Below are 20827 nucleotides of genomic sequence, written 5' to 3'. Positions count from 1 at the left end.
CAGCAACAAACATCCCTGTCCCCATTTCCCTGCGGGGCTGAGCGCTCTAACGTGTTCTCCTCTCTCAGCTCACAGGGATAGTCCACATTTGCTCGAGGATAGAAGTGCGTGCTAACGGAATGGACTATTTTAGGAAGAGCCAAAAGAAATACCTATGAAACAACTTTTAAAGGATGCTGCTAAAACTGCAGGCTGTCATCTTAGAGGAGAGGATGTTTTTACAGTAGCGGGAACCTCATAAAGCAGTAGGAGCACCATGGGCTCCCCTGCACCACTTGACCAGAGGAACAGTGACCACGGCAAGGGCAGTGTCGCTGCAGTCACGAGATCCCACGGGGAGCAGGTCTTTGCTCTCCGCATACCGGTGCTCTCACCTCTCAGCTCTCCCAGGTCCAGCGTCTTCCCCAGCTGCTCCAGGAGGTCGGCCCTGGCCGCGTTCTTCTTGTGCTTTTTGCCATCGTAGTGCTGCTGAGCCATCATGGGGTTGTTGAACCAGGCTGCGCAGAGCTGGCAGTACCGGTCTGAGTCTCTCCGCTGATGCGGCGCCGGTACCGCTGCGGGACTACCCGTGTGCGGCTGCTTTAGGGAACTCAGAGTGGTTTCTGTAAAAGGAAACGTTCAGACATGAGCTTTTCCAGGCTAGTGTTGCTGTCTGAGTAACAGCAGACCCTGAGGCAGATCCCACATTAGACACAGGGAATAATAAGCAGCAGCTACAGGGTCCCACTGGATATTTTGGATGATACTGCTCAGAAATCTACCATTTCTCATAAAAGCAGCAGCATGAAAGGATAGCACAGGACTGTTCCTCAACTATCTGCATTTCACTAGCTGGGAAAGGAGGATGCTCTCATTGCAGTTACATGTCTTATCACTGTTGTGACTAAACTTATCCTGCTTAAATTGCTACTTCCAGGAAAAATTGCCAGTGGAGAATAAACAAAACATGAAAAGCCATTTACTTCTCAAGATAGAGAGACAGACTTATCATTATCTCAGCATATTTATTTTTCAATTTATTTGGTCTCAGAAAGAATAGGGAAAGCTGTAGTAATTGTAAATTGTCACAGATTAAAAAAAAAAAAAAATCAATAGTCAGTCCCCTCATTCAAATATCTTCACGCTGTGAACTGACAGGTACCAGCAACCCACGATCTTAATTTAACCCTATTTCCCTTCAGATTCACCAAGAGGCCATCTGGGAACACAAACATGATCCCCAAACAACTTCAGAGAAAAATGGGTGATTAGTCTTTACATAATGGAGCTGCACCTTGTTTGCCACAGTTTTCCTACTTTGTACAATATAAGTCACAAAGCCATAGAAAAACAGTTTAAAGTAAAATAAAGTTCAGATAACATTGCAATACAAAAATATATGACTAGCACTTAATTATCATACCTCATTCAAAAATTCCCTTTTATATCGTTTTCCTTTTCTTTTCTTTTCCAGATGAAAAGTCTGCTATCTAAATAATTAACAAACGACTCACGCTGTGATACAAGAATAGGAAAATTTTAAGGTGGTGAGGAGGAGCTCGATCGCTCTCCTTTGATCAAGGGGCTCCGTGCTATTCCAGCTGAGCCCTGATCGGAGCACGGGTTGGCAAGTGACGATCCCACCTCGGTGTCTGACACTGGGAATGGCAGCAGTGAGCAAAACAGGGATATATTTAGACGTATAATTACGACTGAAGCCCACTGTGATTGACTCCACGGCTCAAGAAAGTTAATATTGTTATAAATCTTCTGCTGACCTGCTCAGGAAGGGATGTCTCTTAACTTTGCCCAGGGAAACTGTATCTTACATATAACATTACTTACAACCTTATCAATTTCCAGGGGTTTATAAGCTTCTATTGTTTTTGATGACAACTGCCAAGGTATCAGTTTCATGGCCTGGACGGTTGGTTGAGGCCCCATCGCCCTCCTCGCCAGGCACCTGGAGAAGAGCTCCCTCGCTTCTGCTGCTGCCACCAGTGCTCTGCACAGCACGGGCGAAACGAGCTCTTTCGAGGATTAGTTAATAAAGTGATTACACAACTGGCTCCTGCAGAAGATATTTCTTCTCCTCGTTCAGCTGTCTCGCGAACCGCCCGCCCGCTCGTTTGGATTCATTTCACCCCACCAGAGGATTCCACTGCCTAATCTCTGCCCGCCCTCCATTGAACTAGCCTAGTTAGAAACCAAGCACAACGCCAACAAAGAAAACCTTCTTCCTTTGCCTTGGGCCCCTGATGCCCCTTGCAGTGCCGGGGCTGTGCTCAGACACGTCTCGGCTCTGCCCAGGCAGCCGAGGTCGGCAGCGGCTGCGCTGCCTCCCGAAAAACTGCTCCCGACAGAGCTGGTGGGCAGCAGGCACGGCTCAGGAAGGACCCGGCTGTATTTTGCTCCTAAAAATATCTTTTCTAACACCTGCGGTTCCAGCACAAGAGACACAGCCCCAGCCCCTCCGAGGTGCACACAACATAAATAACAGTGCAAGTACACCAAAGAGCAGAGCCAGGGGCCAACGCACGGTGATGAAGAAGAAAACTAGGAAACAGCAATATTGCCTGTCCAAACTAAGAGCATGCAGACTTTGCATATGCTTGACTCATGAAAGCAAGCAAGCAAGCGTAGCTTGCCTGTTGCTCGCGTATTTTTGCGACCACCCGCAGGCACTCCCCGAGGAGCCTTCCTGCAGGAGGGTGTCGGGGCCAGGAGCTGCCCTGTGCGGGGACTGCGCACAGCCCCGGCGATGCCGCGGGGTCCCAGCCCTCTGCCGCTGCCCGGGGACAGGGCTGAGCAGCTCCGGGGCACGGGCGAGGCACCGGGACTGGGCTGCAGAGATGTTTGGGCATCTGGACCATTATAAACAACCAGTTATTACTGCAGTCCAGGAACTCTGCGATATATTTGACTTGCTGCTCTGCAGGCCCCAGGCTATAAAAGTTAAATCTATCAGATCTTTGGTCAGCTTTCTCCTTGTTTATATGTTAGCTGCTGCCAGAGGGGGACCAGGGAGGCTGAAGTTCACAGAGCTGGTGGTGTCTGCAGGAGTTATATCTCCTGCTCACTAAAGAAATACGACTGAAGCATCCTCTGCTGCTCAGCCATCACCCGGACCAGCAGCCTTGTCGCTGCGTGTCCCAGCCTCTCTTGATGAGGTTGGTGGCTTGTGCTCACCCAAATGCAGTGCAGAAAGGAGGCTGTCAGTGGGACAGGCACCCCTGCTTCGGGGGATTGCACCAGAGGCCCCCCATACCCACCCCAGCCCTGCTCCGAGCCCACCACCACGCCTGGCTCTCCCTGGCCCTGTGGGCTGCAGCCCCCACGGCAGAGACCCCCTGCCCACATCACACGGGTGCTCCCGCATGGCAGGGATTTCCTCCTGGCACTCACAATACAAAATATTTTCTTGTAAAGCCACATTCCTCAGGTTCCATTTACAACTACCACCAGTCCTAAGGTGGGCTGAACCCAGCCTGGCAATTAATGAAAACATCCCGTGTCTTCCAAATCCTCCTGAAGAGAAACAGATGAAAGTTGACTTCGCCACAAATGTGGATTTATCATTTTGATATGCACTACATAACTACTACAGAACAGAAAATATCATCATTCCCCGAGCAGTGACACAAAAATTAATAATAAACACTCACAAAACGTCAAATGTTAAAAGTGTTTCTCCATCTAAAACACAAACATAAAAGCTGCTAGTTTGACTATTTCAAGTATTTCAAAATGCTAAATAGCTCATGACAGTCTGCCTTACATTCCCTTTTGCTGTGGGAGGGAAGTGAGAAAGTCTTACTTTGCTGCAAGAAGCAAAATATAAAGTTAGAAACACTTTAGCACTCTGGCAATGAACTAATGTTTGACTTATTTCTTGCATGGAAAGCTTTTTATTCATAGCTGTATTTAAATGGCACCCAGCTTTTCATCATTGCCACTGTCCAGGAACTAAGCATGAGAATGAGAAAGTAACTGAGAGCCACGACAACAGGGCACTGGAGAAATTCAGTTTTCTTCAGAAGACAAATCTGGGACTAAGGTAGACTCCAGCTGCTGCTGGACGGATCCTCGCACCCAAACCTGAAAGCCATTTACTCTGTCCCCTTCAGCACATCTGAAACGCAAACCCCGCACTAGGAATTACAGAACAAGGAGGTAAAAAAGCCAAGGTAACTTCTCCTGCTGGCAGCACACCAGCCCCGGCACCCCCCAAAGCCATCACATCAGCCGTGCGGCGCTGCCGGTGCTGAAGGGCCAATTTCCACCTTCCTGAAACGATGCCTGCACTTTGATCAATGAAGGCAGCAGCTATTTCCCCCCCAGTTCTTTGTTTTATAACTCATAGTGATGACTGGATGCAAGCTGACAGAAGATGTTGGACATGACTAGAGAAATTCATCAGCAATAGTGGTGACATAAAGCCTCTGAGGGCTACAACCTTGTACAGCAGGAGCAACGGAAAAGATCACAAATATTTCGCTGTAGTGATGAGAGATCGCTTTCCCATTGTGAAAAGCCCAACTGTTAAGGCAGTTCTCCCTCTCCTGAAAGCACCAGCAGAGAAATGAGAGATCTGTATTTCATTAAGATGATAAAATTGAAAGGGAAGGTGTAACTCCGTAAGGGAACTGAGAATAGATGTAATTTTCTATGGGATTGGCGAGAGAGAAAACCCAGAATATCAAGCAGCGGTCTGTTTGGAGGCAGAATGCGTCCACATGCATCTGCAAAACAGACCCGAGCCCTCCCGAAGGCAGGCGATGGCTGCTGCAGCTTCATGGGATCAGAAAGTGCATCTGGACTATCTGGTAGGAATGGGGGGGAACAGAACTGTCAGGGCACAGAGCAGGATGCACGCTAATGTCTTGCACCACTTTATATGCTATGCAGAGCACAGGTTGCTCAGAGTTTAGGATTGATGTAACCTCCATGGTGACGAAAGGGAAGTCTGTTCTTTACCAATTCAGCAGAGTTGAGATAAACATTTCACCTTGCGGCATGAAACTCATTGGGAAGCCCCCGAGCTGCTCTCAGGTACAATATTAAGCAGTGCTCTGGCACTACGCTGCTTGCAGGGAAGAATGCTCAGCACTCAGACTCACGTTGGATGTCAGCAGCAGAGGAGGTATCTGCAGAAATCCTTCCCTCTGCCGCTTTCCTGCTGGAAGCGGACGCGAGTCCAGGATAAAGCCGCAGGGCGCTGGTATTTGGAGAGGAGCTGCTCTGCAGAGGTGAAGCCTCAGGGAATTTCTGGCCACCAGCAGTGGCTCCAGGTCCCACAGCAGCCTTGCAGCACAGCGTGTTCAGAGCCGCTGCCTCCAGGAACCATGACCAGGAACAGAACTCCAGTTGCAGACATTTTTCAAATTTTGCACCCTTGCTGAGAGTATTACATATTTTTCAATGCATTTTTTTTTTACTGGAAAATTCTGCTCCTCCAACAGCTCAAGAATTCTTCCTAAATTTCCCCTGCAGTTTCAACTGCATTCATTAGTCTTCATTTTGTCCCCTAAATTCATTTTGTTACTGTGCAATTTAAAGAGATGTTATGCTCCACAGAGGTAACTGTACGTCTGTGTGAACAAAATGACTCCTGCAAAGACAGTTGTGCAAAGAATTTCACAAATTTTTCCTACCTTTACACGCAGATCCACTAATTAAGCAAATGGCCAACACAACAATTTATGGTAGCAGAATAAATTTTTGTGCAAGGCTGAAGATCAGACATTGAAATCTGGAGGTTATTACCTCTTTTTTACTTGCCTATTGCCACTAAAATACCTTTTCAGATTAACTGTGTTTAATCTCAGCCATAATAAGAGCACTTCGTGAATTCTGAAAACATTTTAAGCTTTTTTTTGTTAATTAAAAGATTACGAGTTCAAATATTTGTATAGAGTCTCACTTTTTTTGATCACACATGAAAGTTAAAAAATACTTTACTCTTAAGAGCTTAGGGAAACACCAAATAAAACATTCAACCCATTTAACCATCTGAAGGATTACCGTGTTATGATCAGAATAGCAGCTTGATCTCTTTTAAAGATGCTAACCAACTACACTGCAAGCATGAGCTCGTGCCTCCCGAGTCGCCAGCACCCGCTCCTCGCTCATTGGGCTCAACTTCCAGGTCCCCAGAACATCAGGAGGGGCTGGATCCCTCAGCAGCGACACACTGATTATCAATACCTCTTAATTGCTGCAAGTTAGCAGCTTACTTCTGAGCAGATTAATCTTACATTAAATGTTATTTATCTCCCTTATGAAAATCAAAGGGAAAACAAAGCACGACTCATCCCCCCACAAGGTGATGTGGAAAATGCCACGTCCCTGTCCCGCGGCTCCAGCACTGTCAGAGGGGGCTCCGGGATGGAGCACATCCAAGAGCCCTTTAATTACAGGGGGCCAGAGCAAAGAACAGCTCCATGACCAGCACTTCCAGCCTCCATCACCGGGGTGTCAAAGCTGACGCTGAAACGTTGACAGGCCTTCTGGCAGTCAGGGCTTTAAGGACAACGTGCAAGAGCCTCTGGAGTGCCCTTCCACGGAGCTGGGGAAGAAAAATGGCTAGGTAATAAATTCTCCTATCGAAAACAGCACAGCCACCACTCAAACCCTGCACAGCCACGTGCAGCCCCGCAGCCAGGCCACGCTGTTGTCACAGACACGTGTGAAGCCCCCGGGGACAGGATGCTCCTCCCTGGCAGCATCCAGCACGCTCAGGGCTGTGCGTGGTCAGCTCCCAGGACGCGTGAGCACCGGAGCCTCTGAAGCTCTGTCCGAGAGACTAAAAGCTCCCCGGTGCCAGCCATGAAGGACTGGGACAAAAATCCAGTGGGAAAATGCTGGGCGAGTCTGTAGGAAGCCCAGAACATGCTGTGTCCAAAGGGCACATTTCTGAGAACTACTGGAGAGCGGGGAGGTGCTTATTAATGTATTCCTGCAGCTCAGCTTCATCTTCCAGATCAAGTGTCTGGAAGAGCTGATGAGTCCTTGAGTTACTCTTTCCTAGTGATTACGACAGCTGAAGAGCCCATTACTCTGGGAGCATGCGGTGCAGCTCACTTAGAGCCTCTGCGAGGCTCATCCAGATGATTAAAAAATTAGACAAAAACACAACGTAAAGTTGCAGCTCTTGGAAAGCCCTGCCTTGACAGGGCCCTACAGCCTCTGTATCCATGGGCAGCGTGGCAGGGCTGGTCACTGCATGGTGTTGCACAGACCCCACAGTAAGTCAGCCTCGGCATCGCTTCAGAGAGGTCTCTAACAAAGGAGAGGGTACAACTGGTTCTCATCTACCTATTGCCAGTCCATGCACATCTCCGATTTCATTAACAGAAGCATTGGTTCACCAGAGGCCGAGATCTCTGCCGGCACCTCCTGGGCCAAGATCAATTCTCCCCTGCCATCGATCGAGAACCACTGCCCACAGTTTGTCCGTCTGCCTTCGCATGGCTCCAGCTCGGCAGGCAGACCCCGGGCTCCCGGCTGCTCCCTCTGACCTGCCCGAACAGCACCAGACCTGTGGGGGGTCCTGCCTGCAACAACGGTCCTGGAGGTGAAAACAGTGACTCTTTCCCCGCTGGCAGGTGAATCCGAATCATCGACTTACGTGGGAATCGGTCCATGCGCTATTCCCTGAAATCCAGCACCCCTGTGACCCTCAGAAACTCACCTGGATTTAACCAGAAATACTAGGTTTTGTGGCAGGTCCTTTGGTGCTGGCGGAGAAATGACTGGAATGCTGCACACGAGGGATGGGGTTCCGAGCACTAATGCAAGCACTGGACAATTAAATACCATAAACGAGTACACTACTTCTCTCGGTGCCCTTGTAATTACTTGCCAGCTGCAGAGAGCAGCCTGAGGAGTCCTAGAGTGAGTCAGCTGCAAATTATCACGTTAGTTCATGTTAGATCCGTCCTCCTGGCTCGCTGCGGGGATGGTCAGGAGCTGCCAGCACCCCCTGCCACCCGCGGCTGCACCCTCGCCTCCTGCGGGATTCACACCCGGTACCCAAAGCACCGGGCAGTTTTCAGATGCACCTCAGCGACTCGTGAACTCTGCTGCACCTTCACTTAACAAGCCTTCTGAGAGCGCACTCGTTAGCTAAAACAAGTAAGCCACCACCTAAAGCGATTCCCTGTGTTCCCTCAGGCAAAGGGGATAACATTTCCCAAGCCAATCCTGGTGAAGGACAAATTATATTCTATGCATCAGCATCTACAGTCTGTAAAGCTAAAAAAGCAACACACACACAGACACAGAGCCAACCCCCCCTTACTTAATCACATCTAGGATTTATGCATATTGTGTTAGGCAGGATGTAAAATGCACAGCTAAATTTACATTCTGTTCTGAAGGAAGCGCCACTGGTAGTAATACTGAAATACATCTGTCTGCAGGACCACAGCCCAGTTATTCTTCATGCTAACCAGGCAGAATACTTTGTTCGAGTATCCTCTGGCCCAACAACCACAGAGGAAGTTTTGTTTCACAGTATATTAGCGGTTTGCAGGGACTTTATGGTTAAGCAAACAATAAGATGGTTAAATTATCCGATTCCAACATTTGACTTTTTAAATGTGAAAGTTAATAGGCTTGCATTATTGGAATCACTGTGGAGGAAAGCATGAATACCCATCTGGGCAAAAATCAAAAGACAATCGATCCAACAGTTTTTAAAGACTAGATTTCCCTCTAAGGTAAAAGCAAATGATATTCTGTTCTGTACAGTAACACGAAAGGTTTATTAAACATGTTAGCTGAGCTGTCGAATAACTTCTGATAATTAAAGCGAGGCTTGGCTATTCGTGCCCAGAGGAGACATTGTCTTCCACCAAGCAAAACATTTCAGAAGCATGGAGCCAGAGATAGGACTCTCATACAAAGGCCAGCCCTGGCTGATAAACCACTAATCTATGTGAACAAAGCAGACAACAATGAGCATCAGCAATTTTTAAAGGTTGTTACGACAGCAACACAAATGAATAGCTACTTCTGCTGGCCTCCATCGCTCAGCTATCCATTTTCTCCCGCATCGGCACCGAGCCGGCGCCTTGGCCGTGCCTCGGCACAGCGAGCCCGCTCCGCCCCGCGCCGGACCCTCCTGCTCCGGCTCGCTGCCTCTGGACCTACCTGTGGCCTTTAATGCTGGTTGTTCACCTAGCAACAGTTTTAACCTTTTGGCATGGATTTTCCCTTGGTAATGCGATTCAGCCACCACTGCTGAGGTAAAGGACATGTTACATAGTGTGCAGCATTTGTTCTTATCCACTGAGTCACCATCACTGCCCTGGGTGGAGACAAAAACACAGACAAAAAAAGAGGTGTATAAGCCCACCAAGCACAGTCACGGAGAAAGAAGAGAGGAATCCAGGTTGTTACACCAAGGCCATGGTTTCCAAGGGGTTTCCCTTCCTTGTCTCCCCCAGACTCGCTCCTGCCTGGTCCCAGCCCTGCTCAGCCTGTGGATGCCTCCGACCCCCGGGCGCTCCTGAGCCCCCAGCGCCTCCGCTCTCATTCGCGCGCTGGGAGCTCATCCTGTTGCTTCGTGTTGCCCGCAGCCATGAGGCTCACCTGTCGTGTCCACCAGCCTGCCTTCCTTTAGCCTTCATTCCTGTTCTCTGGCTGAGGAAGTCGTACAGATCTGGTGCTTTCCCTGCGACCAGACACCGGCGCTTCCTCCTGCCACACTTCTGTGAGAGACCCCAAAGCAGCCAGGGGGGACGGGGCTGGGGGGGCAGCCCTCTCTGCAGGTGGGAGAAGCAAATGAACCAGTGGGACTCATGCGGATCCCCCAAGCAGGATCGCACATCAGCCCCAGATGCCTCCTGCCCCTCTGCCTTTGCTCTGCTGTTCTTGAGCCCTGGGGGGAGACCCCCTTATCCCCCACCTCGTGCAGAGACTGACACCAAGGAGGAGATCGGCTGGAGGGGCAGGGAGCCCTGGCTGCACCCCCTCTGCAGCCCAAGTGTCTGCTCCACCGGGCAGGAGCCCCACGAGGCGCCTGGCCATCCTGGGCTGCCTGTCTGCTAGCCTGTGCAGAGGAACCACACTCATACCTCGCAGCAATAATTTCCTACCAGCTGCTAACAAGATAAACCTGAAGGCAAGAGCAGCCTGATGGCACGTAGTAAAGACAGGAAAAACCGCTTGCTGCAGGGTTTGCACAAAAGGAAAAAAGAGCAAAACACCTAAAAACCACGTTTATGTTCTGCTCCTTTCCTAGAGATGGATTTTGGGCTCTTGAACACTGCCAGATGAAAAAAAGCAATCATAAAATTCGAGGACACTTTGCACAACACTAAAAAACACATCCCAGAAACTGACGTTGCCTAAAGCAAACTCAGAGCTGCAGCCCGTAGCCCTGTTTGAGGATCTGCGCAACAAAGCACCTTGGTGCAAAGATCCTAGGTGTCAGCGAAGAGGTGACTGGAAATTTTAAGAAGTTAGGAATGTCACCATTCAGTATTTCAGCACCAGCAAGAGGCTCTCATGGCTGCAGCAATACAAGTACGGGCCATCCTTCACAGTTACTAATCGCTGCATCTTTATTTTACAAGTAAACCTTGATTTAATGAGAATATTGTCTCCAACCTTCATTATGGTTATTCTTGTAAGAATAACAGCCAGCATGCCTCTGCCCAGCTGTGTGGCTGAGCTTAGACCTTCTACTCTAAGCAACCCCATGAGGAAGAGTTGTTGTAGCTCCAGGCTGCCTGTTCCCACTGCGGCAGAAGCCGCGTTGCTGCCCGTGCCACCGTACGTCCTGGATCCTGCAGCAGCTCCCGGCACTGCCCCGTGTCTCACCCAGGCACCCGCTACCCCGGGAGGGCACCGAGCATCCCAGCATTAGCCCCCAATGCCTCCCAGCACCCGGGCTGGAGGCACCACCACTTCCCACGCACAGACATGTCTGCCGGGATTTCTCCCCGCTCCGACGGGGGGTTCGGCCCCCTGCGCTGGGGGAGGCGGAGGCTGAGGGGAGGCACGGAGGCACCCAGGCACCCCTGCCCGGCAGGGAGGAGCTGAGCAGCCAGGGAGGGCTTGGGAGAAGAGCTCACAAACAGCCCCTGGGCTGAACGTCTGTCAGCAAAACATAACTGCTGCTGCCAGCAAGTGTTTACGAACAAACAGCTTCCACAGACACAAGGGTACAAACAATGAACAAGCAGGGGGAAAAGCACGTTTCCACCATTAGTCACAATTATTTATTCAATCCATTCCACAAAGGAAATGGGAATCACATTTAGGGCCATATATATGTGGTCTCGCTTTTCCAAAGATCTCAGTATGTTGTGCTGGCCACTGAGCACAATTTATAAATCATCTCTTCTGAAAATACTCCTCTGTGCAGAGCAAGACCTTTCTAAAGCTGGGAAATGACCTGCTGCGTGCAGGTAGTTAGCATCCCTGCTCATTCCCTGGACAAGATGGTCAGATCTGGCCCTTGTGCCACAGCAAAACTCCCTCCAGTGACAAGCCATCTGGAGACAGTCATGCACTCTTTTGGGTTTTTTTGTTTGGGTTTTTTTTTGTTTGTTTTGGTCTTTTTTTTTTAAAGCAAGCATTCCAACTGCTGGTATACAGTCAAAACAGAAAATAGTCTGCTTTAGAAGCCGCAATCTTCATTTCACAACAACTTCGCAACAAGCTGTAAATGCATTCTGCAGTTCATCCCCGTGCAAAGATTCAGGCACTCGTGGGGGCACACAACTGGTCTCGTGCTGGCTGCCCCGCGGGACTGCACCCCTGTGCACACAAAGCACGTTGCACAGCTGGAAACGATGGCACTGCTGAAGGGACAGCAGAGGCCAAGGGAAAGTCAGAGGGCTACCGAAAGCCAGCTCCCTTTTGCAAACGTCATGCTCATATTCAGACACAGAACGAAGGGCCCAGCTCTTCAACTTCCCCATGTAAACAAACGGGTGAAACAGCTCCAGCACCAGCACCCACCCCTGCCGTCCTCCCACCGCAACACAGCCCGAGCCCAGGCTAATGCAGCCGCAGCCACCAGCACACCCTGACCTACCCGCCAGCGGCAGGCTTCTCCGGCAGCGCCTGACCCCGTGGCAACGCGGCGTCCTCGGCGGCGGTGGGCAGCAGCCCCAGAGCACCGGGCACACGGGCACCAGGGGAACCCGCCGAGGCTGAGCCAGCAGCACCGTGGCCGCACGGCAAGCCCTGGATAGAGGGGCTCTGCAATACTTGGGAGAGCGAACCGACCATACAGTTGACACTCGACCCACTATTTAACGTCATTTTCTCCCCCAAAATAAGCACAATTAGAAAAAGGACCGATTTTCATCACTTTTTTGTTGTTGTTAACTATAAATCAACTTAAACCTTAGGGAGAAATCTCAAGAGGTGATAAGTACTGTTCTGAGTGTAATTTGCACTTCTTTTAAATAGGTTTCTCTCAAGATATTTTATGTCTTCAAAGGCAAATCACTTGAAAGTTAAGAGCAGACTAAAAAATTCCCAGACTCTATTGATCATCAGTAGTGGTAACATATAAAGAGCCTCCAACAGAGTTCGTTTGAAAAGCTGATACACTTCGGTGTTTATGCACCAGGGTCTCTTCCTCTGCCTAGTCTGCTCTTCAGTGACATTTTTTCCTTTACAACCTACTTTCACAGATAGACTGCAGTTTAAAAAAAAAAAAAAAAATTTAAAAAAATTTTAAACCCCCTCAAACACCCCTCAGACACCTCATTTAGAGCCCAAGGTCCCATTTACACGGATCCACAGTTTGCTGCGCAGCTTATCCAAGTTCACCCACTTCTCTGGGCGAGCACCTCGAAGCCTGGATGGGGATTTGGCCACCAGACCGGCACATGCCTGCAGGAGAGGGGTGTCCCCAGTTTCTTGGTCAGTCTGAAAGTCCCAGCCTCTGCACAAAACACAACAGACCTTCGCTCTCTAACAGCCAGCCATTTTTCATACGCTAAATGCTGCTCTTTGTTAGCAGGATGCAGGAGATGTTTGGACTCAAGTGTAAAGTAAGCATTTGCCCAAGTCTGCAGCATTCGTCAGCAGAATTGCCTCCCTTCCCTCCTCCACCACCCAAACTCCCTGCACCAAGCCACCAGGCGCTCGAGGCTGGATCCAGCCCTGAAGGGTAATTACGCCGTCTCATTTGTCAGCGGCTGTTTTACCTGTAACCAGCTGGGCTGGGAGGAACCCGATCCGCGTGTCTTTTGTCACCCGTTGAATGACACCGTGTTGACAGGATTGTGCAGCCAGCTGGTAAAACAACATGGCTTGTTGATCAGGATGCCCGGGAGAGCGCTGCCAGGTGAGCCCAGCCCGAGCTGGGGCACAGGGCTCGGCCGACCCGCAGCCTGCTCGGCGCAGACGCCCGCTCTCCAGGGATGCTCTGCACCCACGTGTGCATTCATCCATCTCTCCTCGCCGCTTCCCTTGCTCCCGCACCCAGCTCAGTCTAAAGCAGCAGCAGTAAATACGCACTAACATCTCAATTTAGTTTCCATAAAACCCACACAAGCAACTCTCTAACCTCGTGCTGTATAAAGCCAGCCAATGTGCAAGGAATATTTCTACCATATGTTTTTGCGATCTTCTCCAGACGATCCCTTCTCACTAACCTTTGCAGAGATGCAGCACTGACAGGGGCAAATGGCCTCGCATAAACTGAAGCACAACGAAACACACCGTGGCCTCAGAGATAAAGCATCCGTTTCCCAATGCTGATATCGCTCGTCTTCCCCCCGCTCCGCCGCCATGCCGAGCCAGCCTAATTTATAGGGCTTCTTTTTGTAATATTATAAACTTCAAAGCAAGTCTCGTACATCCAACAGAATTAACTTCAGTTACTCAGATGCCTGTTAACAAGCTGCTAAAAGGCATAATCCTCACACAGGACCAGGCAGTTGCAGTCCTTTGCTGGATGTTCCTTAAGCAATCCTCAGGAAAAGTAAGGATTTTTATTCCACAGATACAAATCTGCTGTCTTCATTTCCTAGGTTTTACTAAGAAGAAAAGATTATACAAACCCTTGAAATATAGCATTATAAAACATAGCACTCAAGGCACTGCAAAGTATCTTTTAAATTGGAGTTAATTTTCTGCACATGAAGAAGGTGTTGCTGCTAAAGAGCTATTTTCTGTAACACTGTGTGAAATTTAGACGACTTCCATTTTGGAGCCTGTTTCTCTCGTGGTACAAGCAAAGAGCAAGTACCAGTTTGCAGCTATCTAAATCTGAAACGCTCATTCAGTCTCAGAGCATCTTAGGACCTGTATGTTCTCTGAAGAAAAGCCAGCCCTAAGTTAAGTAAGGGGTGTGTTTGACAAGGTAAGCACGCGTCCCACGGTCCCCGCTCTGGCAGGGACAGAGCCACGGGCAGCTTGGTGAGGACGGGGGTGACTCCTCAGCCGGAGACCCCGGCTTCCACCGCTCAGCTGTGGCTCACTGGGTATTTAAAACCCCGCAGGACGAAGCCCTGGAGAAGAGGGGAGCAGAGCGCACGGCGGGGCACGCAGCAGAGCTGCCCGCAGGCTCTGCCCCGGGTCCGGGACGGGGCATCCCCCACGGCACCGCCCCGGGCAGAGAGACCGTCACAGCAACAGCAGCTCGCGGCCAGTCCCAGCCTTCTGTTGGAGAATAAATTCAAGTCTTCCATCACTAATTTCTTTCATTGAAACCAATACCTGACCTTTTGTGTTGAAAACCTCTGATCAGGTACAAAACACACAGTAAGAACGTTGGCCCTAAAACCAGACATTTCATCTTCGTTTCAGTGTAATTGCTGAAGATTTAAGTTATAGCATGCAGTAAATTTTGCACCAGAAGCTATAAAAGCTGTGATTTCCTTGCTGTTTGGGAACAAGGGTGCCTCCCAAGGCAGCCACCGGCACCGTTTGTGCCTCAGAGGGGCACAGCTCTTGGCTTAACCATCTCCAGCACCGCCTTGCAGGACATGCATTACCCTCAGCAACAAAATCTAATATCCTGCTATCTTCCCTCAAATGATTTATCCTTGCTGTTATGACCCCTTTCTTTTTTAAGGAAGACAATGCTGGTCATACCAATTTACTATCTTATAGTACAAATAGGGCTAGAAAGAAATTGAAGGCTTTTCTCCCATCCCAAAAAATGTGTTTCATAGCACATCAGAAATTTTCATCACATCTGTCCTGATCATAAATATGGGTCCTATTTTTAAAGGTAGTGAGAAAAGGCTGATTAAAACTGATTCATCTGTCCTGGGACTTGAGGATATGACTCCTAATTTCAGCAGGGCCCTGACACAGGCTGCAACCTTTTCAGATTACTTTCAGCTGAAATGTTAAGTGGAAATTTAAAATGAAAGGTCAACAATCCCTCAGTACACCAAAGACATGAGGTTTTTCCCCTCCCCCACAAAAAATTAAAACAATAATGAACAGCCCAACAACTGAGTTGTTATCCAGTGCAAGACTAATTGTATAAGCCTCCTACTTCTTACTATGAAAGGATAACGGGTGTTTTGGGAATGCTGAGTATTTTTATAGTCCTCAAACAACAGCAAACACTACCCTTCGCCTCACTGAAAGGTCAGGTAGCAAACGCTGTTTCTAAGCCTATTGCATTGAGTATCTACAACTGCAGCAGCTTCTCCTTCCTATTTCCATTTCGAAGAAAGACAAGGTGTTTAGTTTTGTGGTCAAAAGGATACAAAATCAAACGACAGAGTCATGTCCCAGTGCAGTTTTTGACCAAAAAAAGGCTAATATTCCCTTTTTAGTTGCAGATGCTTCTACCCAGAAATTTAATTGGTTTTCACAGATTGTTTCTAATACTCATTAAAGTCAGTGTGCCATGGCTTGACTAACACTGCTGGATCCCTGAATTGGGCAATGCAGCTGCACTCTGTACGTGGCAATGATGTTATCATGCAGCATTAGAGGTGTCCTAAATATTTCTGTTCTCTTTAAATGCAAAGGCTTGGATAATATCTGATCAGCAATAGGCCTACTTTGAGCTGTAAATGTTGGCAGATTTTCCCTGCTATATTTTTATAATCTAAATAATTTTAGAATTTAGGTCTTGTGTAGCCTGTCATTCACCTAGTGCATAAGGACTTGTTAATTCATCCCCCACTAAGGGCTGCCCTTGGCACAATCAAGCATCAGCAAACATAGAATTACATTCCTTCTCACTGTTGCCTTTCACAAAAGAAATGGGAAGTAGCTCAGCTTTGACTTATTTGAGGTCCATTTGGTTCTCTGTCCACCACATCCTTGTGCTAAGGTATACATGAAGCTATGTGGCTTCTTGTTAGATGTAATGAAGCTCATTAGAGGACCATGTTCCAAGTCTATATGTGCATGTCCACTGTACCTTTCACACTGGGTAGTTAATAACTCAATAAAAATACTGTGAGATTCTGTTGTTAAGGGGTAGATTGCATCTGCAATTACCCTGTGTGCAACATAAAAGTTCCACTTGGCAAAACTTGCATGCTTCTCCCTTTAATTAGAAGATATCTCACTAAATATTGATAGCATTAGGCCACAGTCACACTCCCATAGATCTGAAACGGTTTGGATGCTATCTGCTGGGAACCTCATCAACAGCTCTCACGCCAGCCCCAGAGTATGGGAAAGGGCTGAATGAATAATTCACTGTGAATCAGTCCCTTATAAATTTAGTCTCCTTTTATTGCCTGACAAATGACTACGAGCGGGTCCAATTTCCTCACATTTGTTTGTTTATTTGAGTGCAACTGAGGAACCCAATTGCCATTTTTTAAAACTGCAGACTGACCACAAACCTTGTGAGGAGCCTTTCGGATCCAGCACTCCGTTTTCATCGACTCTCAGAAAAAAATCGGGTCAGAAGAGACCTCCAGAGGTGACTCTGCTCTCTGGTGACCTCTCCGCTCACCCCGGGGGCTCTCGGGGGTTTTCAGCCACAATGCGGCGATGACACCGCAGGCATCCCCTGACCTCCCGCAGGCAGGAGGGCACGGCACCGCCGCGCCGGGTGTACATCTAACAGCTCCGTACGCGGCACCACCACGCCGGGTGTACATCCAACAGCTCCGTACGCGGCACCGCCGCACCGCACTGCTCCCCAAACGCTGGCCAGGCGGCAAGCCCTGCCCTCTGCCCAGTGACCCTCGCCCTTGGGAACGGAGTCGCATACTGGAAGTTGGGTGAACGTGTCTGGAAGCGACCGGAGCGCTGCTTCAAGCAGCGTGACTCCAAAGCCCCTGCCAGAGCCGCTGCAGAGCAGCCTTTGCTATTATCCCAACCACCCGAAGGCGCAAGCCTCCGGCAGCCGTTGCCCTGCCTCACCTGCGCACAGCAGCTCACCAGCAAAAAAACTAGCCACTGCACTTATGCTGATAGCAAATATCCAGCATTTATTCAGTTTATTTTTTTCCTATGAAAGAACATGTGAATAACTAAAAATGCAATTACTGTTGCTGATGCACATGATATTTCTTGTATAGCTTATTGAAAATTATTTCCAGTTACTTAGCATTTCAGCTAATCTAAACGTTACCTCTGGGTACCTGATCACCTGTGGCTGTAACAGAAAAAATGTCGTAGCACAGAGTCAATGATTCACAAAGCAGATGAGTAAACACGGACTGAAATTATACCCACGTTTTCTGACCGGAGCTTTTTAGCTGGACAGCCTCCATCTATGGGATGAAGCATATAATAGAGGCGAACTTTGCTGGCATGTTTCCGACTCTGGAAAAAAAAAAAAATAGAAAAGAAAAAGCAAGAAATGAAGTTACAAAAAGCAAGAGGCTCTATTGCTTGCATACAACACCAATCTGCAATAAGATTTCACATCCCCTTGATATATGTATCCAGTACGGGAGGAGAAAAGGGGGAAAGACCCAGGTGAGGAACATTTGCATTTCAGGAGGGTTCACAGAGCTCTCCACCCAGCTGAAACGAACTGTGGAATGGTTATGACACCTGCCATTAGCAGGAGAAATGGTCCACCCTCGCCGCTCTCTGCTAAGTCCTGCTGCCTGCAGCCCCTTGAAGATACAGCGAGAATAAAGGCAGAGAGAGAAGAGCAACATTTGTTATCAGACAATTTCCATAGCAGGAGAGATTGAAAAGATCAGGGTTATTTAGCTTCAGACGGAGACAGGATGGCATCACGAGGGATCAGATGCACACACACAAACAAAAATCCACAGTTCCTACACTTACAAAAGAATAAAATATATAAGGGGTATAAAACCTCACTCTCTAGGAAATAAGCCCACTGATACCTGCCAAAGGTTTGAAAGAAATTTCTCCCATGGGTAAATTATCAGATAATTGTGCATTATGAAATCTAATGCTTTCCTCATACACAGCTGGTGCTGGCCCTGCAGAGAGGGCATAAGGACTACGTGGATCCCAAGCCTGAGCCCCTTCTCCTCTCTCAAGCATTTCTAAGGGCAGTTGAACACCATGAAAATGGGAGGGTTTGTGCTCCGGGTTAAGCAGTGCCAGCAGGGGAAAGCCCAGGCCTGACCTGATGTTTGCTGCTGCAGAAACCAGCCCCAGGAGCCCGGGCACCGCTCTGAGGTCGCTCCGCTTTCCCGAGTCCTGCCCAGCATCACCCTCCACCACCACCGAGGACGGATGCAGACCGTGCTTTCAGCATCGGTGGTGGTCACCAGTCCCAAAACCCGCTCTGCTCCTTCATACCGAATTCCAGTCAGCAGCCCCCGTTCAGCCAGAGGGCTGGCTTCCCACGGCAAAGCGGACCAGGTACTTCTTGTACTTTCTCCCGAGAAAGGCACCGAGTGGGCACACGCTTTTCAAACATTATTTATACCACAGGAAAGTTTTCAGGGGACCTCTATTTTCGTAGAGGGATCAGGAAGAGCTGAGGAATGCCTGGAGGAGACTCGGCCCGTGAGGGACACACTGGGCAGCAAGGGCAGGTTTCACGCTGCCTTCAGGCATGACCAGAGCTTACCAGCAGGTGAGGATAAGGAGGGACGGAGAGATGTCCTGGTCATGCCAGCATCAACAGACAAAGCAATCCTTGTGATTTGCAAAACGTAAAGGAAGATTTAAAAGCTTCTGCAGCAGCAGCACAGACATAAACCTTCAAAACACTAACTTACAGCCAGCTCTTGTCTTCCAGTAGATGTAAGGGGGGGAAAAGACTGCAACTACTAAATACCTGCATCCAGAGCCCAGACATGCACAGCAGCTATTATTATGCAAATGTTTTCTCTGAATCTCCATTTCTGATTGCCTCACAGAACAATGGCACCATAATATTATAATTTCAGAACGCAGATTTGCAATTTTAAAATATTAAATTATCATTAGCATGTTCTGGAACGTTCTTTTTCCTGTGGTGTGAACTTGGAGCTAAATTTGCAGAGAGCTATATTTGTATGCATAAATGTGACTATGCAATAATTTTTTTTAATGGAGCAAATCAGTCAAGACAAATAATGTCAAATATCTTTCCCTAACTTGTCTTCCTGCATGCATTTAGAAAATGTGACCTGCTGTAGTCAGAGCTAAGCACAGGAAACACCAGAAGCTTCAGCTATCAGTGATTAGCAGTCCAGACAGCGATGGCGTAATTAAGAAATGACAAAATAAATGTTTGAAATGCAGAGGACAGATGTGCGAAGTCAGTCTCAGAGGTTGGCAGCGCTCCTACTTTCTGCCTGAAGGGATGCTCAGCTGGTTTCACGCGTGAAGATTTGCACGCCGGGAAGTCCCTGCCCCGGGCAGAGCGCGGGGAGGCAGGCGACGGCTGGCCCCTTCGCACAGGGCAGGGGACAGGGCAAGCCACCGTGGTCCCTCGCAGCACACGCTATGGATAGAGGAGAGTCAAATGCACAATAAAGGCGACGTGGCCAGAGCTTTTCAGCTGAATTCCTTTACTGAACATTTACACCCCTTGGAGCAGCCAGCCAGCCTCAAATCATCCTTCCCACAGTCACGAGGCTCTTCCCTCGGGTGAGTTAATCCAGCACTTCACAATGCCTACTCGCACACAACCATAGCCTGCCGAATTTAGAGGTTAAAAAGTTTGTGGGTTTTTTGTTGGTTTTTTGTAAGATGAAAAGGCAAGATTTTAACAGTAATCATTTTTAGTGCTCTTTTCCGTGGCACTCAGCTGTGCCATAAATGATGTCCAAATGTCAGCATTAAAAGGCAGCGAAGTTTCAGCCTTCTGTAAAACACCTCTCACCTTTATTTATGCATTTGTTTGGATTTATGAATGCTAAGGTAAAGAAATAACTTATGTTTGGCATAATTTAAAGCTACATGGCTCCTTATGCAGCCTTATTATCCTACGGTTATAAAAGCGGAGCTTAAAATCATCCCTGGCCTTTGCAAGTACGTAGTGAGCATCTCATTCCCTCTCAGGGAGCGGCAGTAGCGCAGCCCATTTGTCACCCATTTTATCTCTGGTATTTTCTACATTTACATGTGTATTTATCATCCTAACACCACGGCAAGAGCGAAGTGATTATTCTTAGCGTGCTGCTCGCAAACAGCCCTGCGGGTTATCTTTCCCCCTCCACAAAGCCACTTGAAATCTGCAGCTCTGAGGCGCGAGAAGGGCAAGTGCCAGGGCAGGGGTGGCACAGCCCCTGCCGGCACCGCTGCCATGCAGGAGGGACTCGCCGCGCTCCTGAGCTCCAGCCGGGCTCCGCCATCCTGTTCGGAGGTCCCGCGTGTTTGAAGGAGCTCTGGAGGACGCAGCACCAGGAGGACGTCTGAGAACAGCGGAGACACGGCAGCGAGCACGGCAAGAGCATCGCTGCCTCCCCGCCGGCCACCCAGCCCTCCAGCCCAGGCAGAGCAGGTCCCTGCAGCACAGCTC

At 48.8% G+C, this 20827-nt stretch overlaps 1 protein-coding gene across 2 annotated transcripts in view; it reads right to left on the bottom strand.

Annotated features, from left to right (window-relative positions):
* The window catches only part of ZMAT4 (zinc finger matrin-type 4), a 113163-nt gene that overhangs the window by 17768 nt on the left and 74568 nt on the right, over positions 1 to 20827 (bottom strand). For both annotated transcript variants that reach the window (XM_050910211.1, XM_050910210.1), the window contains exons 3-5: positions 17620 to 17709; positions 9136 to 9292; positions 375 to 602 (exon numbers count right to left, since the gene is read on the bottom strand). In XM_050910211.1, the coding sequence (XP_050766168.1) occupies positions 375 to 602; positions 9136 to 9292; positions 17620 to 17709 (475 nt within the window). The remainder of the gene's footprint in view (positions 1 to 374; positions 603 to 9135; positions 9293 to 17619; positions 17710 to 20827) is intronic.

The sequence above is a fragment of the Gymnogyps californianus genome, chromosome 23, assembly GCF_018139145.2.
Source record: "Gymnogyps californianus isolate 813 chromosome 23, ASM1813914v2, whole genome shotgun sequence".
NCBI classification, from domain to species: domain Eukaryota; kingdom Metazoa; phylum Chordata; class Aves; order Accipitriformes; family Cathartidae; genus Gymnogyps; species Gymnogyps californianus.
Note: the sequence above shows the minus strand (reverse complement) of the source record. Positions and strands in the feature narration are given on the sequence as shown.